This window comes from Notamacropus eugenii, chromosome 5 (genome assembly GCF_028372415.1).
Source record: "Notamacropus eugenii isolate mMacEug1 chromosome 5, mMacEug1.pri_v2, whole genome shotgun sequence".
NCBI classification, from domain to species: domain Eukaryota; kingdom Metazoa; phylum Chordata; class Mammalia; order Diprotodontia; family Macropodidae; genus Notamacropus; species Notamacropus eugenii.
In genome coordinates, this window is record NC_092876.1 from 21,242,967 (window position 1) to 21,267,605 (window position 24,639).

General features: G+C 42.4%; 1 protein-coding gene across 1 annotated transcript; it reads right to left on the minus strand.

The window, feature by feature from the left end:
* Positions 1–227: 227 nt before the first annotated feature.
* Positions 228–24,422, minus strand: LOC140508338 (uncharacterized). Its single transcript, XM_072616176.1, is given in 5 exon segments — positions 228–9,734; positions 9,736–12,472; positions 15,182–15,308; positions 23,153–23,240; positions 24,388–24,422. Coding segments are annotated over 4 exon segments (3,528 nt in total). The 5' UTR covers positions 23,186–23,240; positions 24,388–24,422; the 3' UTR covers positions 228–9,103.
* Positions 24,423–24,639: the final 217 nt, after the last annotated feature.

The window sequence follows — 24,639 nt, forward strand, 5'->3', positions numbered from 1 at the left end:
AAGAACCCAATGGAATATTGAGAAAAGCAAAATGCTTTCTATTTGAAGTGAGAATCATGATGGAATAAAGAAAACCTGGGGAAAATGTCTTACTATACAATGCTTTTTCCAATGGAATTAGGTAGCAGGTATGTCCCTGTTATACCAGTGTGACATTCACTGTGCCTATGGTGGCTATGAATATGCTGGCATAGTTCTGAATAGCAAAATACAACAGACTCTTCACATGGATGACAGAACCAAAACATTTAATCAGATACCAAATCCTTCATGGTAACAAGAATTCAATACACATTGTCACTGCAGGGGACATGAGCATTCCCAAACCACCACCCCACCCCCTCCTGACAGGGACCTTCCCACAAATAAACACTCATGAGCCTAGCTGTCTCCCTGCCTGTGTCCTCTCCTCCCTCCACTCTAACATCTCTCACCGACTTCCTTCCAGTTCTACACCACCCTGACTGTTCCACTGATTCAGTAAGCTCCTTCCACCACCTATGACTTAGGCTTCCATGTGATTTAAGCAGGTAACATGGGCCTATTAATGAATAGGAAAGATCTTCCCATTTGGATTACCCTTCCATTTCGCTCCAAGATCTTTTGTATTTATTACATAGGTCAGTGGGCAACTGGTATCAAGAGAACAGTAACAGGGATAACAGAAAATAAACGTACAAAACAGTATCTTAGGCAACTGGTGTCAACAGAACTTTACAACAATATAATAAGGATTACACAAAATAAGTACATAAAACAATATCTTAAGGTGGGGCTTGAGCGCAAGTACCCCATCATCCCCCTCACTCTCAAATGAATAGAGTCCAAAATCCTGTGGGGTAAGGGGCAAAGGTCTCTTTTTCCATAGCTACATCCTGTTGAAATTGAATGTGGAGCTGTCCTTGCCCCAAAAGGTCCCATTCCAGGGGTTAGTTCCTCAGCTGGCATCCAGAGCTTGGTGAGGTTTTCCCCCTAAATTTATTAATTTATTTCAGTTTTCAACAACCACTTCCATAAGTTCCAAATTTTCTCCCATTCCCTCCCCCCAAAGAGAGTATGCAATTTTATATGGGTTCTACACACACAATCCTTTTAAACCCATTTTTACATTAGTCATATTGCATAGAAGAATTAAAATGAATGGGACAAACCATGAGAAAAACAAAAGAGAAAATAGTCTACTTCATTCTGCTTTTCAACTCCATAGTTCTTTCCGGATGTGGATGGCATTTTCTATCATGAGTCTTTTGGAAATGTCTTAGGTCCTTGCATTGTTGTGAAGGTTTAAGTCTATCAAAATCAGTCCTCACACACTGTGGGTGTTACTGTGTATAATGTTCTCTTGGCTCTTCTCACTTCATGCATCACCAGTTCATATAAGCCTTTCCAGGTTTTTCTGAAGTCCACCTGTCTGTCATTTCTTATAGCACAATAGTATTCCATTACATTCATATACCACAACTTGTTCAGCCATTTCCCAATTGATGGGCAACCCCTCTACTTCCAGTTTTTGGCCACTACAAAAACAACTGCTATAAATATTTTTGTACATGTGAGTCCTTTTCCCATTTTTATGCTCTCTTTGGGATGCAGTCCTAGAAGTGGTATTGCTAGGCCAAAAGGTATGCACATTTCATAGCTTTTTGGGCTTGCTTCCAAATTGCTCTTGAGAATGGTTGGATCAGCTCACAGCTCCATCAACAATGTAATCCCACTTTTTTTAAGAAGTTTTCTTCTTCAATGGATTTTTGTACCCCCTCTTCTATTTAGCCAATTCTACTTTTGAAGGACTTGTCTTCTCTTTTTCCAAGCTGTTGTCTCGTTTTTATGATACTCTTGCATCACTCTCATTTTTTATTTTATCTCTCTTATTTGATTTTTAAAATTGCTTTTGAACTCTTCCACAAAGACTTTTTGGGCTTGAAACCAATTCATATTTCTCTTTGAGGGTTTTCACATGCAATTATTCTGACATTGTTGTCCTTTTCTGAGTTTGATCATCTCTGTCACCATAGTAGCTTTCTATCGTCACAGATTTTTTTATTTTTGCTCATTTTCCCAGACTATTTACTCACTCTTAAAGTTGAGCTCTGTTACTGGGGTACAGGGGGAACTGTCTCAAGCTTCTTGCACTAGGGGCTAGGGGCCTAGTCACTAGTTTTCTGTGCTAGGGCCTCTGGGGCTGGCAGCTCATTTCTTGCACTGGGGTTCAGGGGCTAATGGTTGGCCCACTGCACTGGGCTCACCTAGGTCAGCCTAATCAACCTGGTTACCAGTTGCACTGAGCTGGTTGCCTGCTGCACTGGGGCTGGAGGTGACAGGTCCAGGGGTGACATATCACAGTCATGGAAAGGGGGTGACATCTGGCTTAAGAGATCAGGCATCTACAGGTGGAGAATATTCAGCCTGTAGAAAACAAATCTGACAAACAAGGTGAACAGACAAAAAGCCAAAAAGAAACAAGGAGACAATAATCTGAAGAAGGGTAGCTACAGAGTCAGCCATGCTTCTGGAGTCCATGGATCCACTGTTATTGCCTTATTCACTGCTGTTTACTGTTTTCTAATTTGCAGTTTTGGGGTCATCATTCTGGCTAGAGGTATGCTGTCTTTAAACTGAGCTAGGGCCTAACCAACTTTGTATTCTCCCTGCAGGTGTGATGAACTTAGATACAATGATTAAGGAGGATCTGTAGGGGCAGTCCTTATTTCCCTGCTCAGTCTAATATCAAGCTGCTTTTCTCAGTACATTTTCTATAGCTAATTAGTTGGAATGGCATCTATTCTTCCAAAATCTACCCTTGCTCTCAATTGAGCAGTAAACAATTTTTTTCTTGTCAATTTGATCTGACTTCAAATCTGCTGGCTATTTACTCTTCTCTCAAGGAAAGTTATCTTTTTCACTGATTCTCACCATCCAGGATTCCAATGACTTTTCCCATCTTCTGGGGGAACCAACTAAAAATGTTACCTCTTGCTGAGTAAACTCTTCAATTACCTCCCCAAACACCGTTGGGGTGGGAAGGCTGATTCTCCTGTTTTCACCTTAGTATTGGGCATGCTTCTGCCTGAAAAGTGTCCCACTCATCCTGCCAGCAGATGTTTGGGACCCAATCAAGTCTCTTGTTACTTTTTTGCTTCTTTTTGTGAGCTAAACTAACAGCTTTTTCGTCTACTACTTGAGCTTGCTCTTCTAAAGGAGAATTTGAACATTGCAGTATAAAAATCTTCTCATGCAAACCAGCCAACTTTCTTCTCACCTGAGCTTTCTCTTCCAGCAACTTGTCTCTGCTTTTACACGTACGCATTAGCAAGGCCCAGCCTCTCCTACGTATCCCTGCCAGTTCTTTTCCCAGTTCTATTGCTTTCCTTGCAAATACCTTCCCAAATCTCTAGATTCTTCCTTCTATTGCCTTGATTCCAAGCTTTCACAACACCCTGTGCTTTTATCCTGTTCTCTTTGTAGGGAGTAAGGCAAATCCTCCCATCCTGGGATATCCCTTTCTCTCTCTAAAGCCTTTCTGCCTCCCAGTAGAGGTCTGATATTTCATGATCCCATGAACAGCAATAGTGTGCAAGATCAACTATGATTGATTGGGCTCTTCTCAGCAATACAATGATCTAAGACAATTCTAAAAGACTAATCTTAATGGAAAATACTAACCACATCCAGAGAAAAAACAAAGGAGTATGAATGCATTTCAAAGCATACTACTTGCATTTTGTTTTTTATGGCTTTTCTCTTCTTTCACAACATGACTAATGTAGAAATATGTTTACATGATTGCACATGTACAATCTGTATCAGATTGTTTTCTATTTTGGACAGGGGGAATGAAAGGGAGGGAAGAAGAAAAAATTTGGAACTCAAAATCTTATAAAAAGTGAATACAAAAAGTTGAAAACTACCTGGAAATGGAAAAAAATTAAAATACTATTTAAAAAAAGAACAATCAACAAAACAAATGAAGTCCTGTTTTGTGGCAAAAAAAATTGTCTTTATATGTATTTGGGAAAACTATAATGCTATTTGAAAGAAAAAAAGATGTCTTATTCTCCCTTAATCAGTGGCACCCCATTCAAACACTGAGGGAAGTTTTACCTTTTTTCTTTCTCCCATTTTCTATCTTTCCCTTTTTATTCTCCTCTAGTTCCTCTTGTTTCTAGCAGACTGCCACATTAAATTCCATTTCCTTGTTAGCCTTTGACTTGATTAAGGTACACCACATATCCTCTTCTATGAGTTTCTTTCCCTCTTGTTTATGCCTCTTCACATTCTGTAATTTAGTTCCAGAAAAATACCCATTCATCTGGAAGATGATGCAGGGATTAGTTCATGATCTCTCAATTCTGTTTCTCCCACTTCCACTTCTTTTTCATTTTTATTTTCACCTTAGTGTCCACATGTACATTAAGAAACAATTGTCTTGATTACTACTCTTCTATTATGTTGTACTTGGTTGGTTACTCTTGTGTGCTGTACTTCTGTTGCCTCAGTCGTCTGAGAAGTAAATAAATTCTCCCAGTGTGTTTTCTCACTAGGAATGTTTTGAATACCCCCTTTCTTTTTGAGGGTCTACTTTCATTTATAGTTTGTCAACCTCCAAAATCTACAGAGTTTAATCTAAGAAAGACAAACTGGATTAGGTTGGGGCTACATTTTTATTTCTTTCAAGCTGGCATAACATGCATTGCATGGGACTTACAGTCCAGAATTGGGCTCCCTCTAAGGGAAGCAGCCCAGAACTGGTTTGATTTGGGGGTAAAGTTATATACCCTTCAAAGTGTAGATGTTCCCAAGGCTGCCAATAAACTCTGATTGGTCAACACACTGGGAGGTGGGCTATATTAAAATGAAGGTCTTGAGTGCATGACTTTGGTCACTTAATCCTGATACAATACCTTTTCAATAGTGGCTGATATCACCCCACCTGGGAACACAGGAAATACCTCTTCTATCAGATCACCCCATAACCATACCAGACCACTCCCAACCTTGGGTTACTCAGGCAGAAGAATCTGTCTCCACCCAAGCCTGAGCAGCTTCCTATGCAATCTCATGATCAGCAATGTCCTTCTGAACTTTTCTGAAGAGGGCTGGAGCTCTGAGCTATTCAGCCTAAAACTACATACCTTTCTACATCCTAAACAATTAAGTAATACGTTATTGCTATTAATTACAGAAATTAAACCAGAAACATCTTCAACTTGACTTAGGGAAGAGAATGTTAGTGAAATTTTCTTGTATCCTCCCAAATCTTTTGCTATAATTGGAGTCAGTCTCTGGACAAGGGTGGAAAACTAATATCTACAAAACTCACTGCTTCCCAATAGCATCTGACATTCTAAAGGAACTGGAATCACAGTGGAAGCCTGAGGAAGGAACAAGATCAGACAATCCTGTATGTCAAAGAGAAATGACTAACAGAGTTCTTACTTTGTTTTTGCTTTCCCCTATTTTGACAACATTTTTAATTCTCCCTATATTTGGGCCCTACATATTAAATAACTTGTCAGACTTGCTTGTGAGATTTGTGTCTTTCAGACTACAGGACATTCACATACAGTTGGTAGCAACAGTGGGTACTAGGTAATGCCCCCCTTCTCCTGGGTGAAGCCTGTACTTGGTTCCAGTCAGCCTCTTCCCTGTGACCCCCTCAAAGCAGGGACAGCTCTTCCAACAGGAAGCAGTTTCAGAAGGCAAGACTCAAGAGATTCTGGGTTCAAGTTGTTTAAGGGGCAAATGAAGGGGTGATGGGACCTGTACCCTGAATTTCCCCAAGCATTTCAGCAACCCAGTCCCAAGGTATCTCACTAGGCCCAGTCCACCTAAATAATCAGTTGGTTTTTCACTGTGGTTCTCTGACCCATCCCAGACCCCTGTTGCACCTGGGCCACTCTAGGCTATTTACCACCCTTAATATACAGCCATCAAGTGGAACTTCAGCAGGGATCCATTGGGGTCTAATTTCTGAGTTTTAGAGTTAAGTAGGGGATGGAGGGAGGGAGGGAGGGAGGAAGGAAGGAAGGAAGGGAGAGAGAAACCTAGTTAGTAGATTCACGTTAGCTGGGCAGCTTCTGACCATCAAAATTGGACCCTCCTAGCTTAAAGTGAATGTCAATGGTAACTGTATTTCTTTGGAACAGTAACCCTGAGGGTCTTCCCCTCTCAGTTTGATTTTTTTTCTTTCTAATTAAAGGGGCAATCCCTTGCCTCACTTCTTAAAAAGGCCTATTCACTGAAAGGGCATTACCTCACTCAAAGTGAGAACCTGAAAAGACCTTAGCCTAAAAGGGTCAGGGTGTCTCATTGCACCCTGGGCCATCTCCAATCATCCTGATGAATATCAGGCCACTGGACTCAGATGGCTCTGGAGGAGAAAGTGAGGCTGGTGACCTTGCACAGCCCTCCCTCTCTCAAATCCAAGTCAACTGCAAGTGATGTCATCATTTTCCTGATGCCATGGTCCTCTTCAAAAATGAAGGACAAACACAATCACCCTTAATCACATCCAGATTATTTCATTGTTCTTTTTTCCTTACAAGTATCAATCTCTAATCTCCATTAAAGGACTGGTTCACTAGGAATCAGGCTACCTTCTGTTGGCATAATCATAAACCTTGCCAACTTTCAAGGATGTGCTTGAAGTCTTTCCAGACAGCCTTGCTGTGTAATGTGACGTTTCAGGATTCCTGGCAAACATGAACAATATCATGTGTGTATGTCTGTGTGTATGTCTATTCCTTCTTTTGCCTTCATTTTCATACCAAAACTTACCCTCTCCACCACTTCAACTATCAAGAAACAAGATCAATACACACTCTGCCAAGTACCTGGTTGATGAGTGTCAATCTATGCCTTAAGCCCCACTCCCCAGCCCAGGAACGTTTCCAACCACTGGGCCCTCCCTGCCCACCACTCTCCATTGCAAGACTAAATCCAGAAGGGTGAGGAGTGCCTTTACTTTTGAGGGGATACCTATCAATTGGTGCAGCTATGGACATGCATGCGGATTTTCAGGGAAAATTAGGGAAATATAAAGACTCTCTTGAAACCAAGACAGTTATTGAAACACCAGAAGGCCAAATCCATCATATTAACAAAGTAATTTGTACACATTATCAATGCAGGTCACAACACCATCTCTAAGCCTTCCCTCCATCACGCATCCTCACAAACAAGTTCCCTTAGGCAAAATCACTCCCTCTCACTCACTCTAGATGCTCTGCTTGCTCTCTCTCACTTCCACCCTTCCTGTTCCACCCATTAATCAAACTCCTCTCACCATGGGCTCCATGTTAACTCAGACACTAGGCTGGACCAAAGCTCAAAGGTCTATTAAGGGGCATGGTAGATCTTCAAATTCCTTTACCATTACAAGTGAGGAAAGGCTGAATGGTATATGGTTATGGTATAAAAATGTATTGGAATAGCATTAATGTCTATGAAATTGTGAGCAGCCAGACTTCAGAAAAACCTGGAAAAGCTTGCATGAACTGATGCTGAATGAACTGAACAGGAGAACATGGTACATGGCAAAAGCAACAATGTGCAACGATGGACTTTTATTACACTTCGCTGTTCTCAGCAATGCAACAATCCAAGGCAATTCCAAAAGACTCAGGATAGGAAATGCTGAACACATCCAGAGAAAGTATTACAGAGTGACATGACAATTCCATGTTCAATGGGCTGCTTCAGGGTCAGAATCTCTCTCTTGCTCTGGGCTTCATCTCAGATAGAGCCGTCTTCCTGACCCATATTCACCGTCACACCCTGATGTATGGGGTACCCACAACAATGGAAGGGAAGGGAACGCAAGGGACACTTGTTTCCTGCAAAGCCAGCTTTGCACAATCTGGAGCAATTGTCAAAATGAGGGCAGTAATATCATCTTCCAGGGTGAATTCTGAAGTGGCAAGTTTAAACCCTGGAGAGACAGGAGGTGGCAAGTGCAACTTGGGTAGAAAACATCACAGCTGGATGAAACTGTTTAATTTTTAAGAACTAGGGAGAAAAACCAGGCATGTGGTAAATACTGTAGTAATAAATTATTGCCACATCTTTAACTGACTGTACTTACTCCTTACTAAATATGGGGGTTCTGATGCCATTAGATGTGATTACTAAAATGTCAAGGGAGACAGGATGACTGATTTTCCCTGTAACACCTTTTGAAAATGTGTTCTATTGAACTGTTTTTCTCTTGTCTTATAACTTAAAAAAAAAGCTGGTAAGGTGGGTTACTTTTGATCTCAATGCTGTTCAATCTTAAATGAATCAATTATCAAATGCGACAAAATATTTTGAAAATAATGAGGAATATTCTGTTTTAGTTAAGAAACTAATTATAATGATTGATGACTAACTGTTGGGAGAGAAACATAACAAAATCTCCCGAAGGGGTTCATATGAGATTCATTTGACCTTACTTAACGTGTTCAAAGATGTCCCTAGCCCTGTTGACAGTGTTTAGAGATTCCGTAAGGCTGCAGTTTAAGGCACTAGGACCTCTCCATGCCAAAGTAAGGAAATTTATGGGTTAAACTTTAAATAAGTGAGTTTCATTTGTGCTCATCTGGAAAATCATGAATTATATCTGGTAATATTTAGCATACAATATAGCTACATTTGTGAACCAACTATTCACCAGGTGTAAGCCAGTGCTAACTGTTTCCCATTAAGATTCTAGAATGTACTATTTGTGCTGATTGTCCACCTTATCCAACATTCCACCAGCTTGCCTCCCCAACATTTCCTGTTGGTGGTTGTTGCACCCTTTTACTCACTTAGTAGATTAAAGCTTTTTAATTGTTATTGGCAAGCTTTACTATGAAGCCCACCTGCAGTGGCCAGATGTACTCCCCCTTCCTCTAGACTATCTACAGACTAGACTAAGGGGGCAGTTGGAAAACCTATCAATTACTTATTTGGATATAATTGGGAACATATGTACATGTGGTGAATTTTGTCTCCAACAACTATATTGAAAGTATGGAAAGGTTAATGAATATTGCCTGAATTTGAACTAATGCTGTTGAGGATTATTGTCACATGAACACAATAACTATATTCTGTCATAATATATGATGAGATTAAGTTCCTAGGGTTTCTCCTCAGTGTGAATGCTCTGATGTTTAGCAAAACTGGAGCTCTGTGTGAAAGTTTTTCCACATTGATTACATTCAAAAAGTTTCTCTACACTGTGGATTCTCTGATGGGTAGTAAGCTGGGAGCTCCTTCTGAAAGTCTTTCCACACTGATTACATGAGTAAGGTTTCTCTCCAGTGTGGATTCTCTGATGTGCAGCAAGATTATAACGCTGTGGAAAAGCTTTTCCATATTGATTACATCTAAAAGGATTCTCTCCAGTAAAGATTCTGTGATGTCTAGCAAGAATGGACTTCTGCGTGAAAGTCCTTCCACACAGATTACATTCAAAAGGTTTCTCTCCAGTGTGGATTCTCTGATGTCTACTGAGATAGGAGCTACGTGGGAAAGTCTTTCCGTACTGATTACATCTATAAGGTTTCTTTGCAATGTGGATTCTGTGATGTTGAGCAAGATGCCTCTTTGTGAAAGTTTTTTCACACTGATTACATTCAAAAGGTTTCTCTCCCTGATGGCTACTAAGAGAGAAACTATCTGTGAAAGCCCTTTCGCACTGATTACATCTATAAAGTTTCTCTAAAGTGTGGATTCTCTGATGTGCAGGAAGATGACTCTTCTGTGTGGGTCTTTCCACACTGATTACATCTATAAGGTTTCTCTTCAGTGTGGATTCTCTGATGTCTGGCAAGACCAGAGCTATGTGTAAATGTCCTTTGACATTGATTACACCTATAAGGCTTCTCTCCAGTATGGATTCTGTGATGCGCAGTAAGAGTGGACCTCTGTGTGAAAGACTTTCCACATTGATTACATTCATAAGGCTTCTCTCCAGTGTGGATTCTCTGATGCGCAATAAGCCTGGAGTTGTGTGTGAAAACCTTTTCACATTGATTACATCTATATAACTTCTCTGCAGTGTGGGTTCTCTGATGGGCAGAAAGATTCTGCCTCGCTGTGAAAGCCATTCCACACTGATTACATCTATAAGGCTTCTCTTTAGTGTGGATTTTCTGATGTGTAGCAAGACCGGAATTCTCTATGAAAGCCTTTCCACACTGATTACACCTATAAGGTTTCTCTCCAGTGTGGATTTTTTGATGTCTAGCAAGATGGCCCTTCTGTATGAAAGTCTTTCCACACTGATTACATCTATAAGCTTTCTCTCCAGTGTGGATTTTTTGATGTCTGGCAAGACCAGAGTTCTCTGTGAAAGCCTTTCCACATTGATTACATCTATAAGGTTTCTCTCCAGTATGGATTTTTTGATGTGTAGCAAGACGGCTCTTCTGTGCAAAAGTCTTTCCACATTGACCACATTCATAAGGCTTCTCTCCAGTGTGGATTGTCTGATGTGCAGTAAGACTGGAGCTCTGTGTGAAAACCTTTCCACACTGATTACAACTATAAGGTTTCTCTCCAGTGTGGGTTCTCTGATGTGTGGCAAGAAGGCATTTATGTGTGAAAGTCTTTCCACACTGATTACATCTATATGGTTTCTCTCCAGTGTGGATTTTCTGATGGGCAACAAGACTCTTCCTCACTGCGAAAGCCTTTCCACATTGATTACATCCATAAGGTTTCTCTCCAGTGTGGATTATCTGATGGGCAGCAAGATCGAACCTCTGGCGGAAAGCCTTTTCACACTGATTACATTTATAAGGTTTCTCTCCAGTGTGGATTTTTTCATGTCTGGCAAGGTTAGAGCTGTCTGTGAAAGACTTTCCACATTGATTACATGTATAAGGTTTCTCTCCAGTATGGATTTTTTGATGTGGAACAAGATGGCCCTTGTGTGCGAAAGTCTTTCCACATTGATCACATTCATAACACTTCTCTCCAGTGTGGATTCTCTGATGTGCAATAAGAGTGGAGCTGTGTGTGAAAACCTTTCCACATTGATTACATCTATAAGGTTTCTCTCCAGTGTGGGTTCTCTGATGGGCAGCAAGATCGAACCTCTTGCGGTAAGCCTTTCCACATTGATTACATTTATAAGGTTTCTCTCCAGTGTGGATTTTTTGATGGAGAGCAAGATTGATCCTCTGGCGGAAAGACTTTCCACACTGATTACATTTAAAAGGTTTCTCTCCAGTATGGATTTTTTGATGTATAGCAAGATAGCGCTTCAGTGTGAAAGTCTTTCCACACTGATTACATCTATGAGGTTTCTCTCCAGTGTGGATTTTCTGATGGGCAGCAAGAATGAACTTCTGGATGAAATCCTTTCCACACTGATTACATCTATATGGTTTCTCTCCAGTGTGGATTTTTTGATGGGCAGTAAGACTGGAGCTGTATGTGAAAACCTTTCCACATTGATTACATCTATAAGGTTTCTCTCCAGTGTGGATTTTCTGATGAGCAGCAAGAGTGAACCTTTGGCGGAAAGCCTTTCCACATTGATTACATTCATAAGGCCTCTCTCCAGTGTGGACTGTCTGATGTCTAGCAAGACTGGAGTTGTGTGTGAAAACCTTTGCACACTGATTACATCTATAAGGTTTCTCTCCAGTGTGGGTTCTCTGATGTGCAGCAAGAAAACAATTATGTGTGAAAGTCTTTCCACATTGATTACATTCATAAGGCTTCTCTCCACTGTGGATTTTCTGATGGGCAGCAAGACTCTTCTTCGCTGTGAAAGCCTTTCCACATTGATTACATCTATAAGGTTTCACTCCAGTATGGAGTATCTGATGGGCAGTAAGAGTGAACCTCTGGCGGAAAGCCTTTCCACATTGATTACATTCATAAGGCTTCTCTCCAGTGTGGATTCTCTGATGTCTGGCAAGAGTGGAGCTCTCTGGGAAAGTCTTTCCACACTGATGGCATCTGTAAGTTCTCTCTACAGTGTGGATTCCTTGGTGTGCTTCCCATTCATAACACGCATCAAGCTCATTTTTAATGGGAATTTGCAGATGAGTAAAGGCCTTCCCACCTTTATTACTTACAGAAAGGATTTCTCCAGTATCACTTGTCTGATGTCTAATGAGGACTGAACTCCAGCTCATGGCCATTTCAAACTGAGTACCAGGATACATTTGCAATTCAGGGAACTTCCCATGGGACTGAAAAAGCTTTAACTCTTCAGTGAGGCATTTGCTATTACTGTCAGGAACACAATGATTTCCTGAGGTCATTTTCTTACAGTGATTTAGGATGGAAGATTGTCTGAATCTCTTTTCAGTTTCATCAAATTCACAGTAACTCTTTGGATTTTTGTCTACTTTGAGAATAAAGTCATGAATTTCTCTCAAATTGAATTCCCAGGGACCACCATTCTTGACTTTTTGCAGGTCATGCTCTTCCAAAAAAATTCCCAGCTTTCTAGTTATTTCATTTACTTCCAACCTAGTATCTACATCTGAAGAAAAGAAAACATCAAACATATAGAGAGAAAAATATAGACACATAAATAAATGTAACAGCAATGGTAACTGAAGACTTTTGCAGCTCATGACCTTCTCATCACCAACCTAAATGTAAGAGAACTTCATGGATGTAGTCTTGGAGCAAACACTGGTATTACATAGACTATGTCACTGTATGGAGAAGACAGAGACAGGATGTGCAAGTTGACAAAGGAGATGTGCATCACAAAGTGCTGGACCCATCAGAGCATAAACACTCACATTCAACAAATGCAGCAGCCCCAAGGCAAGGTCACTACTAGAAGACTGAATGGCAACGGCTAAGAGTGACTATCCACACGAGAACAGTTTGCTGCTAACATGGGAGAGAAGGCTGAACCAAAACATGATTTTGAACATTGCAGCAGGAAAGGAGTGGCCAGCAGAGATTTACTGTACAGTACCACATTAACTCATCTGGACTAGAACACAAGTAAAAATCTAAACTGGTTTTGATGAAAATCAAGGGGAAATTGCTCATGAGAGAATTCCCCCTGAGGCCTACTACTACAGGCTGTGCCCTGCTCCAAGGCCAGTGCAACAGACCCTTCCTGTCAGCCTTCCAGATTGTCTTGGCCTGGAAATCTGTTTCATCCTGTCATTTTGTGGCTTCTACTAATCTAGAAATTTTTCAGTCATTTCTACAGGTATTTTGAAGTATTTGAAGGGAGAACTCAAGCAGGTCTCTGCTTCTACTCCACCATCTTGGCTCTGCCCCCTAGAAGTAACTTGCTGACAGCTTTAGGTAAGTGCTTTTTATCAATGTAAGGAAACATTCAATTTCACTCTACTTTCAAGTGTTTCTAATAGAAACGAGCAATCTATTTTATCAAAAGCTTATTCTTCAGCTATTGACATACTCATATGATTTTTGTTATTAATATAACAGATCATGTGGATAATTTTCCTTTTGTTGAACAATCCTGGAATTCCTGGTATAAATCCCAAATGATCACAATGTATAATCTTTGCAATATATTCTTGTAATCTCCTAGTGAGCATTTTACTTAGTATTTTGGCATTCATAGACATTAATAAATTTAGTCTATAATGTTCATTTTTTATTTTTCCTGACTTGAATATCAATATCATATGTTTCATAAAAGGAGTTTGGTAGTCCCTCCTTCTTTGCCTATTTTTCCAAATCACTTATTTAATACTGGATTTAGCTGACCTTTGCATGTGTGGTAGAAATTCTTTGCAAATCTCTGATCCTGTTGCTTTATTTTTAATAAGCACATTTGTGGCCAGTTCAGTTTATCTAAAACAAGATGATTAAGATATTCTATTTTTTCTTCTTAATCCCATGAGAATAAGGCTCCAGCACTACCACAGCTCCACTCCCATCTGCTTCTTCTGTCTCACTACTTCCTTTCAGGACTTGTTAGTGTATTACCTCTACCTACCCAATTTTATTTTGGAGAATGAACCCATCATACTCAACTCAGCTTAAGCTTTTCTTTCAAACTATTCAAGTAACGATGGCATTCTTAAGGATACTGATAACATTTTTCACACAAAAAGTAAACAAGTTTGACCTTATTTAGTCCCTTATAACCGGTCTTTAACTTTTAGATTTCTCTGGCATCTTTCATGTCCCATTTTCCATTGAGTTCTGCTCCTTTACTCATAAATATCTGAATGCTTTTCACTTCATTAAATATCCCTTTTTTTCATTCAGGATTACACTCAGCTTCCCTGAGTAATTTTTTGTTCACAACCGCAAATCTCCAGCTCTATGGAATATAATGACCCAATGTCTTTTACTGGAGAAGCTGGTAGGTCTTGTATTATTTTGATTATAGCTTCACAGTATTTACCTTGTGCTTTTCTTGTTGCTTGTGGTAGCTGCTCCTTCATTTGGGAGCTTTGAAACTTGGCTATAATGTTCCTATAAGTTTGAATTTTAGTATCTCTTTCAGGTGGTGAATGATGAGTTTTTTCCTATTTCTACTTTACCTCTTGTTCTAGAATATCAGGGAAATTTTCCTTAAGAATGTCTTGAAATATTTTATCTAGACTCTTTTAAATTATAGCATTCAAACAGTACATTTCTTATATTGTGTCTCCTTGATCTATTCTCCATATTATTTGTTTTTCTAATGAGATGGTTCACATTCCCTTCTACTTTTTCATTCTTTTAGGTTTTAGTATTTCTGGGTATCTTGTATGATTAGGTTCATCATGCTCAATTCTAGTTTTTAAGAAGTTTTTTTCTTTCTTAAGTTTTTGTAACTGTTTTTCTAATAAGCTGACTTTATTTCCATAATTTTCTTCATTTCCTAGACTCCTCTTATTTTTCCCCTTTAATTTTCCCCTCAGCCTCTCATCTGATTTTTGAAATCCTTCTTTAAATTCTTCCAAAAACTCTTTTGGGGATTGTGACCATTTGAAATTTCTCTATGAAGTAGGAATGATTTTTTTTTTAACCTTCCTTCCTCTGAGAATGAACCCAGATCTTTATCTCTAGCCACTTGACTAATGATAGGCTATTTAAGGTGAAAATGCTGAAAGCCAAGTACAAAGTTGATGGAGAATTGTTGTACACATAGGACTGTGCATTCAATGCAGTTTTGGAGGATGAGATGCAATAGAGTATTGACCTATTCTCTGCTATTTGTGCCTTACATTATCACAAAGAAAAGAAGGGAAATGGTCCTTACCCAGGGACAGCAAATTCTGGATATTCTCCAGCATGACTTCCTTGTGCAGCTCTTTCTGAGAATGGTCCAAGAGACACCACTCCTCCTCAGTAAAGTCCACAATCACATCGTTGAATGTCACCAACTCCTAAACCATCAAAAGTGACACAATTAAGAGGAGAGACTGCACAATTAATCTAGTCCAACCCTCATCAACTTAGAAGTCAAACTGTGGCCCACAGAAGGCCTCTGTCTACAACTCATAGAACCTTTATGAGTTTCAGAGCCAATGCTTGAAACCAGTCATTGAGAGCCCAAGTGAATATTAAGAAAAGCATTTCGTATTTGAAATGAGAATCATGATGGAGAAAATGTCTTACTACACAGTGCTTAGCCCAATGGAAAGGTAAGTACTCCCTGAGGTGAAGTACAAAAACATGTGGAGGAGGGCTGAGCCAAGTATCTGAGTGAAACCAGGGATCTGCCTGATCTCTCCCCAAAACCCTTCAAATACTTCTAAAAAGTGACTGAACAGATTCTACACAAAGAGAGTGAGTAAGGCAGATCTCCAGCCCAAGTCAACCTGGAAGATTAACAGGAAGGGTCCATTCCACTGGGCTAGACTGAGGAGAGCAGTCTAGCACAGGCCACACCAGCACAGACCCTGGCCCAGCAAAGCTGGAGCAGTTCTCAGGTCACTGAATCACTGGGAGCAGTAGCAACTTCCAGACTTCTCAGCCTACAGATGCCAGAGGTTACTTAGATGGTCAGGAGGGGTGGGAGGAACTGGTTAAGACAGAAGTGCAGTCCAGTGCTGGTTATGCCAATATAGACCCAGTCTCCGCAAACTAGAAGTAGGCTTTGGGAGTCAGTAAATCAGCTGTGGCAGCAAAGCAGAAGCAGTGGCTACTCCTGAAGCTATGAGCCCACAGATTAAATGTTTAAAAGTCATCTTTTTCAGCTTCTAGGAACCAAGAGGGCAGAGTATGCAGTAAGTTGCTCTCACCCTCCCTGACTGACCTTTAAAAACCCAGAGAATATTGCCCCTGGAAAAATCCTGGAATAGTGGAGCTATCTGAAAGGTGAGGGGCAGCAGTTTTTTAGCTCCAGAGAGTAGGAGGATTAATGGGAAATGTCCCTCTTGCTGTGGCCGAAGGGGACCAGAACAAGATGAGAGTTGTCCCAGCAAGCCAATGCCAAGACTCATCTCAGAGAACTGGGGGGGGAGGAGGGGTGTGTGATCCTGAGCCCCAGGGTGGTGGAACTGGCAAGCACTAACACCAGCCACCACCAGCAGCTCTAGCTCAGCACAAGGTAAACTATCAGATCACTATAGCCTCCAGCTACCAGCACCTGAGGAACCAGAATGCAAAACCAGAAACTAGCCCCCTAACTCCCAACATAAGAAGCCTGAGACAGTGCCCCCAAAACACAGATCAACTTGTCAAGGAAAAAAAAGACAAACAACATGGGGCAACAAGAAAAACAAAAACCATAGAGAAATATCTTGGTGACAGGGAAGATTAAAACACAAATTCAGGAGAGGACAACATTGACAACACACCCACATTTGAAACCTCAAAGGAGAGTATGAACTGGTCTCAAGCCCAAAAAGCATTCTTGGAAGGGCTCAAGAAGGGCTTCAAAAGTCAAGTAAGAGAGGTAGGAAAAAAATGAACAATTCTTTTAAAATACAGTTGATAAAATGGAAACAAAGTACACTGAGGAAAACAACCCCTTAAAATGGGGAAATGGTCAAATGGAAAAGTTAACTGGAGAAAACAATACATTAAAAAATAGAATTGGGCAAGTGGAAGGCAATGACTCTATGAGACATCAAGAATCAGTCAAAATCAAAAGAATCAAAAAATAGAAGAAAATGTAAAACACCTCAGTGCAAAAACACTGACCTGGAAAACAGGTCCAAGAGGTAATTTAACAATTGTTGGTCTACCTACAAGTAATGATAAAAAAAAAAACCTGCACAGCATCTTTCAAGAAATCATCAAGGAAAACTGCCCTGAGGTCCTAGAACAAGAGGGTAAAAGAGTCCATCAATTACCTCTGGAAAGAGAGCACAAGTTGAAAACCCCAAAGAACGTTATAGCCAAATTTCAGAGTTAACAGGTCAAGGAGAAAATACTGCAAGCAGCCAGAAAGAAACAATTCAAACACCATGGAACCACAGTCAGGATTTTTCAGGACTTTGCAGGTTCTACATTAAAAGACTCGAGAGACTGAAATATGATATTGTATAAAGCTTGACTTACAACCAAGGATCAACTACCAGCAAAACTGAGCATAATCTTTCAGAGGAGGAATTGGACATTCAATGAAATACAGGACTTCCAGACTTCCTGATGAAAAGACCAGAGCTCAATGGAAAATATGACATTTAAATAAAGACTTCAGAGAGGCATAAAAAGGCAAGGAGGAAAGGGGGCAAAAAATAACATGGTATTCAATAAGGGTAAACTTCCCTACATGGAAAGTTGATACTTATAAATCTTGAGAACTGTATCATTATTAAGACATTTAGAAGGGATATACATACAGGGGGTGGGTTTAAGTTGACTTTGATGTGATGATAAAAAGCCTCATTAAGGGGTGAAAAGAGATTGTAACAGAAGAAGAGAAAAGGAGGAGGCAAATAAGGGTAAATTATATCAAATGATGAGACACAAATACACTATCACAGCACAGGGAAAGGAGATGGCCATTGTTTGAACCATATCTCATCAGATTTGGCTCAAGGAAGTAATAACATACTCAGTTAGGTATAGAAATCTAACTTGCCCTATAGGTAGTAGGAGGGGAAAGGGGAAAGAAAAGGGAGTTGGGGAAAGTAGGGAGGGAAGAAGTAGTAAGGGAAAAGGGAAAGAAATGGGAGGGGCACTGATAGAAGGGAGGGCAGACTGAAGTGGCTAGTGGGCAAAAGCAAAACTCCAGCAAGCAGGGGAAAGGAGAAAGAAAAGCATAAAGGGGGCACAGAATAGAATGGAGAAGACTTGGACAGTAATCATAACTCTGAATGTAAATGGGATGACCTTTCCCATAAAATGGAAGAGGATAGCAGAATCAATTAAAAACCATAATCCTATACCATGCTGTTCACAAGAAACACATCTGAAACAGAGGGATATAATATTTTTGTACACATGGGTCCTTTCCCATTTTTATGACCTCTTTGGGATGGTATCTCTGAGATATCACATCACACCTATCAGACTGGCTAACGTCACAAAACAGGAAAATGATAAACGCTGGCGAAAATGTAGGAAAGTTGGAAGAGTAATTCATTGCTGGTGGAGCTGAGAGCTGATCCAACCATTCTGGAGAACAATTTGGAACTACGCCCAACGGGCTATAAAAATGTACACATCATTTGACCCACCAATACTGCTTCCAGGGCTGAAACCCACAGAGGCCATACAGATGGGAAAAGGAACCAACTGTACAAACATATAGCAGCTCTTTTTGTGCGGCCAAGATCTAGGAAAAAAAAAACCAAGGGTACCAATCCTGACCTCAAAGAAAGCAAAAGCAAAAACAGATCTAACTAAAAGAAATAAGGAAGGAAACTCCATCCTGCTAAAAAGCACCACACACAATGATGGAATATCATTACTAAACATATATGCACCAAGTGGTATAGCATCCAGATGCTCAGGAAACGGTAAGGGAGTTACAGGAGGCAATACGGAGCAAAAATATACTGGTGGGGGACCTCAACATTCCCCTCTCAGAAGTAGATGCATATAACCATAAAATAAACAGGGAAAAAGTTAAGCAGGTTAAGAGAACTAGAAAAGTTAGATAAGGTAGACCTCTGCTATCTTTTGCACAAAATCTTTTCCTTTGGTGTACTGTCTTCCCCTTGAAAGTGTAAACTCTTATTTGAATCCCCAGGCCCTAACACAGTGCATGGCATAGAGGAAATGCTTACTGACAACTGACTATACAAACAGTTTCATCTCAGTATCTTTTCATGTACTTTGCTTTAAAAGCCCATAATGACCTAGACATCACTTGCTTCTGCAGTCTGCTTCCATCTTATTTCCTGCTGCCGTCTCTGAACCAATGACACTGGCCTCCTTCATATGCCAGGGAGAAGACACTCCATTTCTAGGCTCTAGACATTTTCTCTGGGTCTTCAGAATGGCTGGAATTCTCTGCCTCCTCATTTAGGCCTCCTGGGGTCCTTCAAGTCTCAACTGAAATCACACCTTCTATTTTTCCCAGCTCCCTTTCAATCTACTGAGTTCATTGTATGAATGATATTCAACTGGCTTGTTTATACCTTTTGGGTACTATCTGTGTGCTTGTTGTCTCCCCCTTAGCCTGTGAACTCCTTCAGGGCAGACACTGCTGTTAGCCTCTTTTCCCATGGTGCCTACTGGGCACAGTGCCAGGCACATAGCAATTACTTAATAAATGTGGAGTAAATACCTGCCTGCATTCTTTCCTTCTCAGAACCTCTTCATGGAATTTTACAATGCCTTCTTTCCTCCATTCTCTAAGCAAGTGGGAGCTTTGTTTTTGCAAAGGCCAATTAGGTCTATGGTTATTTGATTCCCCCACCCTATTCTATCCTCCCCAACAGCACACTCAATCATTCCCCACACCCAGGTCCCTTTCTCTATCAGCTGGTCCCTTTCCTAGTGACTTCAAACATGCCCATCTCTGCAAAACACTCACCACCTTTTGAACAATCATTCTCTCACCTCCTTTTCTCAGCAAAATTCCTTGAAATATCTGGCAGAACTTTCTATTTTCCTCTCTCACTCACTGTTTACTTATTATCCAGGTGTTTCAGCAGTGACTGATTCTTCTAGTTGCCATTTGAGGTTTTCTGAGCAAAGGTACAGGAGTGGTCCTGCTTATGGTCATTTTAGAGATGATGAACTGAGGCAAACAGACTTAAGTGACTCAGGATCACACAGCTAGTAGGTGTCTGAGGCCAGATCTGAACTCATGAAGATGACTCTTCCCAATTCCAAGCCTAGCACTCTTACCACTAGGCCACCTTGCTATCACACCCTCACTCCATAACCTTTTACAACTTGGCTTTCATATTTCCTTTCCTCAGAGGGCTCTCTCCAAAGTTAGCATTGATGACTTAATTACCAAATCTGATTGCCTTTTCTCAGTCCTCTTCCTAACTGACCTATGCTTCATTCAATATTCTTGACCATCCATCTTCTATAAGAAGCCCTCCTTGGTCCACTCTCTCTCTTTGATTTCCTGAAATTTACCTTATGCAATGTGTCTACTATGTGCCAGGCAGAAGCACTTAAAAACATTATCTCATTTGATCCTCACAATAACTGTTATGGAGGTCCTACTGCCACCATTTTACAGTAGGGAAAACTGAAACCAAATCTCTAGGAAGTTTCTAAGGTAAGAGGTGAACTCAGCTTTTCCTGAATCCAGGTGCAGAACTCTAACCACTGTACCTCCTAGCTTCTATTATGAAAATAGATATGTATGTATGAATGTTTGTAATTATGTGCAAACTGTCAGTTGTTTTCCTTTTCCATTCCTGGAATCCCTAGAGTGGCTTGGATCATACCAGTTGCTTAATAAAATCCCACTGACTTGTTGATTTGACTAAAGCCACTGGAAAGTGAGATCCCTGATGGGAGGGGCTGCTCACCTTGCTTTGCTCCCAAAGCACTTAGCAGAGTGCCTGGCACATAATTAATGCTTACTGAATTACCATGACTGAGTCACCCAAATCATGGGGACTGGAGCCCTTCTCTTGTTTTCTGCATTCCAAGATCTGAGAATGTCAACTATATTCAAGGAAGGGATCCCATTCTGAATCAAGATTGTGCTCTGTTGTGACTGACTGTCTCTAACATGTACATGCCATGTGATAGTCCAGGTGAAGTTGGGCAACTTCTTTCCAAGGCTGGTAAGATTTCATGACCTTGCCCCAAAGAAAGTCCCCAGGTATGTACTGGCCTAGACAGGAAAAATTCAGAGACTCCTCTGTCCATCTGGTATTATTTTTTCAAATTAACAAAAATCACAACAATGAAACAAAATGAGATTCATAATTATATAAATAACACAAATTATTTCACTGTGAATCAAATAAAATCAACGCAATTGAAAACATTTTTGAATTTTCTTATTCAGAAAATTGCTTTACCCTTTTATTGATTTGACAGTTTAGACTGATTGCATTCAGATACCAGTAGTAATTTTGATCCTAGGATGCTCTTAATTCTTATCTTTATATTTTCTAAAGGTATTGCCTTAATGCCAAACTTTAAGAATATTTTTCTCTAAGGTATAATCCACCTATAAAGGGGTAAGCATCACAAGTAACTTAAAAGGAGAATAAATATGACATTAAATGAGACCACATCATAATTCAGTTTAGGATAAATATTTGCAACCAGGGTGTCAAACTATAGGGCCCACTCCTTTGGGACAGTGTGCTACCAAAGTTTTCTTGTGGCAGTCTTTCTACTCAGGAGGCGATGGGTCTGAGTCCCAAAGTGGCAAGGAAGGAGAATGAGAGTTGATGAACAGATGAGTTATGAGGGACTCTCAAGAGGAATCAGTCTTTTCCATTTTGGGATAAGGGGCTCTCAAGAAGAACCAGTCTTTTCCATTTTGGCTCAGGTAGAACTGGAGCCTCACACTGGAAGTTGGTAGTTTAGGGAAGATCAGGGCAGAAGAAGGGTGACTGCCATGGCCATGGCATTGTAGCTGATGGAGACCAGGATTAGGGGCACAGAGGAAGGCAGGCGCCTGAATTTCCTGCCCTCCGTGTTGTATGAAGGAAGAGGATGATCCTGAGGTCTCACAATACTGGCAGAGAGGACCTCTTGGAAGCCAGATCCCACAAAAGGCTTGGTCCATCGAGTCCCATGGGGCTTCTTCTGCTTTGCACATGGCCAACCTTTCTGGGCAAGCTCTACCTTGACCTGCTCCTCCTACTAGTCCCCCTGATTAGAGGAACCAATACTTTAAGTTTAGATAACTGTCTCTTTTTCCTAAAAATGTATCTTTTCCTCTCTCTGTCTCCTATCCTGATCTTATCTAACACTTCTTTGTAAGCCTTTCTACAAGACCTCAAGGATCCGACCCAAAGAATGGGTCCTGTAGCTCAGGAGGAGAGTGTCTGTGTCCTCTGTGAAACACACATACATCACTTACTGCTGGAGTGTATCACCCTCCTGAGTTGACAAATGAACCCCAGGTTCCTTTCTGTGTATAACCTGAGCTGCCTTATTCTGGTGTCCGTAGCTGACCCTGACAATTCTTACATGATTAAATGAAATGATACTGATGTGATTCCTGGCACATAGCAAACATTATAGAATCTGCCTCTTAACCCTTTGCAGTCTTCTCAAAATGTGGTCCTTTTCTTCTCTCTGACACAAGGATATTGGGCTCCTGGGTGATCCAGGACCAACACCTTCCATTCCCTGACCCTGTGCGTTCCCGAGGGCTATCTCTCATACTGGGAATGTACTCACCCTCACCTGGGCCTCCTGGCTCCCTCTGAATCTCAGGTAATATTTCATCTGAAAACAAGCTTTGTGTGGCCCCTGACACTGCTAGAACCTTCCCTCTCAGGGTGCCTCCCATCCATACTGCAGAGAGTTTTTTTGGACCTACCTTATGAAATGTTTTCTCAACACTGGACTGTGAGCTCCTTTAGAGCAGAGATGGCTCTTTTGTAAGCCTTCCTTCGCATCCCCAGTAGGTTACCATAGGACTTGGCACAGAGAAGACACTTTCTAAAAGCTACTGACTTGACCTAAGAAATGGGCTGTGAGAGGCATTCAGACAGACCTGGGAAGGCTCCTGTGGCCTGAGGCAGGAGGCTATGAGCAGAAGGACAATATCTGCTCTGCTGACAGCACTGCCAAGGACAACCTACATCTACAACCTACCAGGACAAGGCTCCTTGGTTCTCCTGGATTCCATGTTTGCTGATGGTGACCAGGTCTGTGGATGGACTGCACTCACCTGAGATGAGGGTCTCTGGGTCCCAGGGGCCATTCTCTCTGGTTCTAGGCTCTCTCCTTGTAAAAGACTTTGGTCTCTGTGAGCTGACCTGGGGAGAAGAATGTGAGACTGGGAGAGACTTCAGCTTTGCCTTCTCTTTGTAGGGTGGATGGTGAGTTCCCAGAGTGTTACAAGACCCTGCTCTGCCCTCTGGGCAAAGACTCCACCTCAGGAGGAGGCAGCAGGGAGGCTCAGGCTTGGAAGGGGACTTGGTCTGAGCAGGATCAGGACTTGCCACCCTCTCTAACTCCTTCCCTTTGACCTCATGCCCCACCCCCAACCCCTGAGGAGACCCAGGAGGCAGAAGGGGCTTGGGATCCCAGAGGGGATGAGACCTGGCAGAGACTCAATGACCCACACCCAGAGCTCTGCCTCCTGGTGGTCCTACAGGTGGGAGATGCAGGTCAGGTCACTGTGACCCAACGGTAAAACTGGGGGTGGCACCCCAGGACCTTTGGGGTGTGGTAGGGAGCCTGGACAAGTAGGAGGGTCACCAAGAGGTCAGAGGGCAGCCAGAAGGGGGGCGGGGGAGGGGCCCCTTCAGACCCAGCTGGCTGCCAGAAGACACAGAGATCTCTGATCCCGGGGCCTTGGCTTCCAGTCGGCCTCTCCTGGGTGGGCCCTCCCCCCACGGTCCGGGGCAATGACCCCTCCCCGGCACCACCCCTGGTCGGGTCACCTCGGCGCTCCCCTCCCCCACTGCTTCTCCGCCCCTCCCCGCCCCCTGCCCTCCTGGCTCGGCCAGGTCACACTCACCTTCGGCCCTCGGGGACCTGCCCAGTCTACACCTCTCCTGGGTGGGCGCTCCCCTTCCCGCTCCCCTTCCCCCTCCCCTCCCCCCACAGTTCAGGGCCTACCAACCTACCACCACTCCAAGCCTGGTCACCTCGGCGCTCCCCTCCCCCACTGTTCCGCTCCCTTTCCCCCCTCCCCCCCTCCGCTCCTCAGCAGAATCCCCCGGCTCCGCCCCCGTCACACTCACCTTCGGCCCTCGGGGACCTGCCCAGTCTACACCTCTCCTGGGTGGGCGCTCCCCTTCCCGCTCCCCTCCCCCCACAGTTCAGGGCCTACCAACCTACCACCACTCCAAGCCTGGTCACCTCGGCGCTCCCCTCCCCCACTGTTCCGCTCCCTTTCCCCCCTCCCCCCCTCCGCTCCTCAGCAGAATCCCCCGGCTCCGCCCCCGTCACACTCACCTTCGGCCTTCGGGGCCCTGCCCAGTCCACACCTCTCCTGGGTGGGCGCTCCCCTTCCCGCTCCCCTCCCCCCACAGTTCAGGGCCTACCAACCTACCACCACTCCAAGCCTGGTCACCTCGGCGCTCCCCTCCCCCACTGTTCCGCTCCCTTTCCCCCCTCCCCCCCTCCGCTCCTCAGCAGAATCCCCCGGCTCCGCCCCGGTCACACTCACCTTCGGCCTTCGGGGCCCTGCCCAGTCCACACCCCACC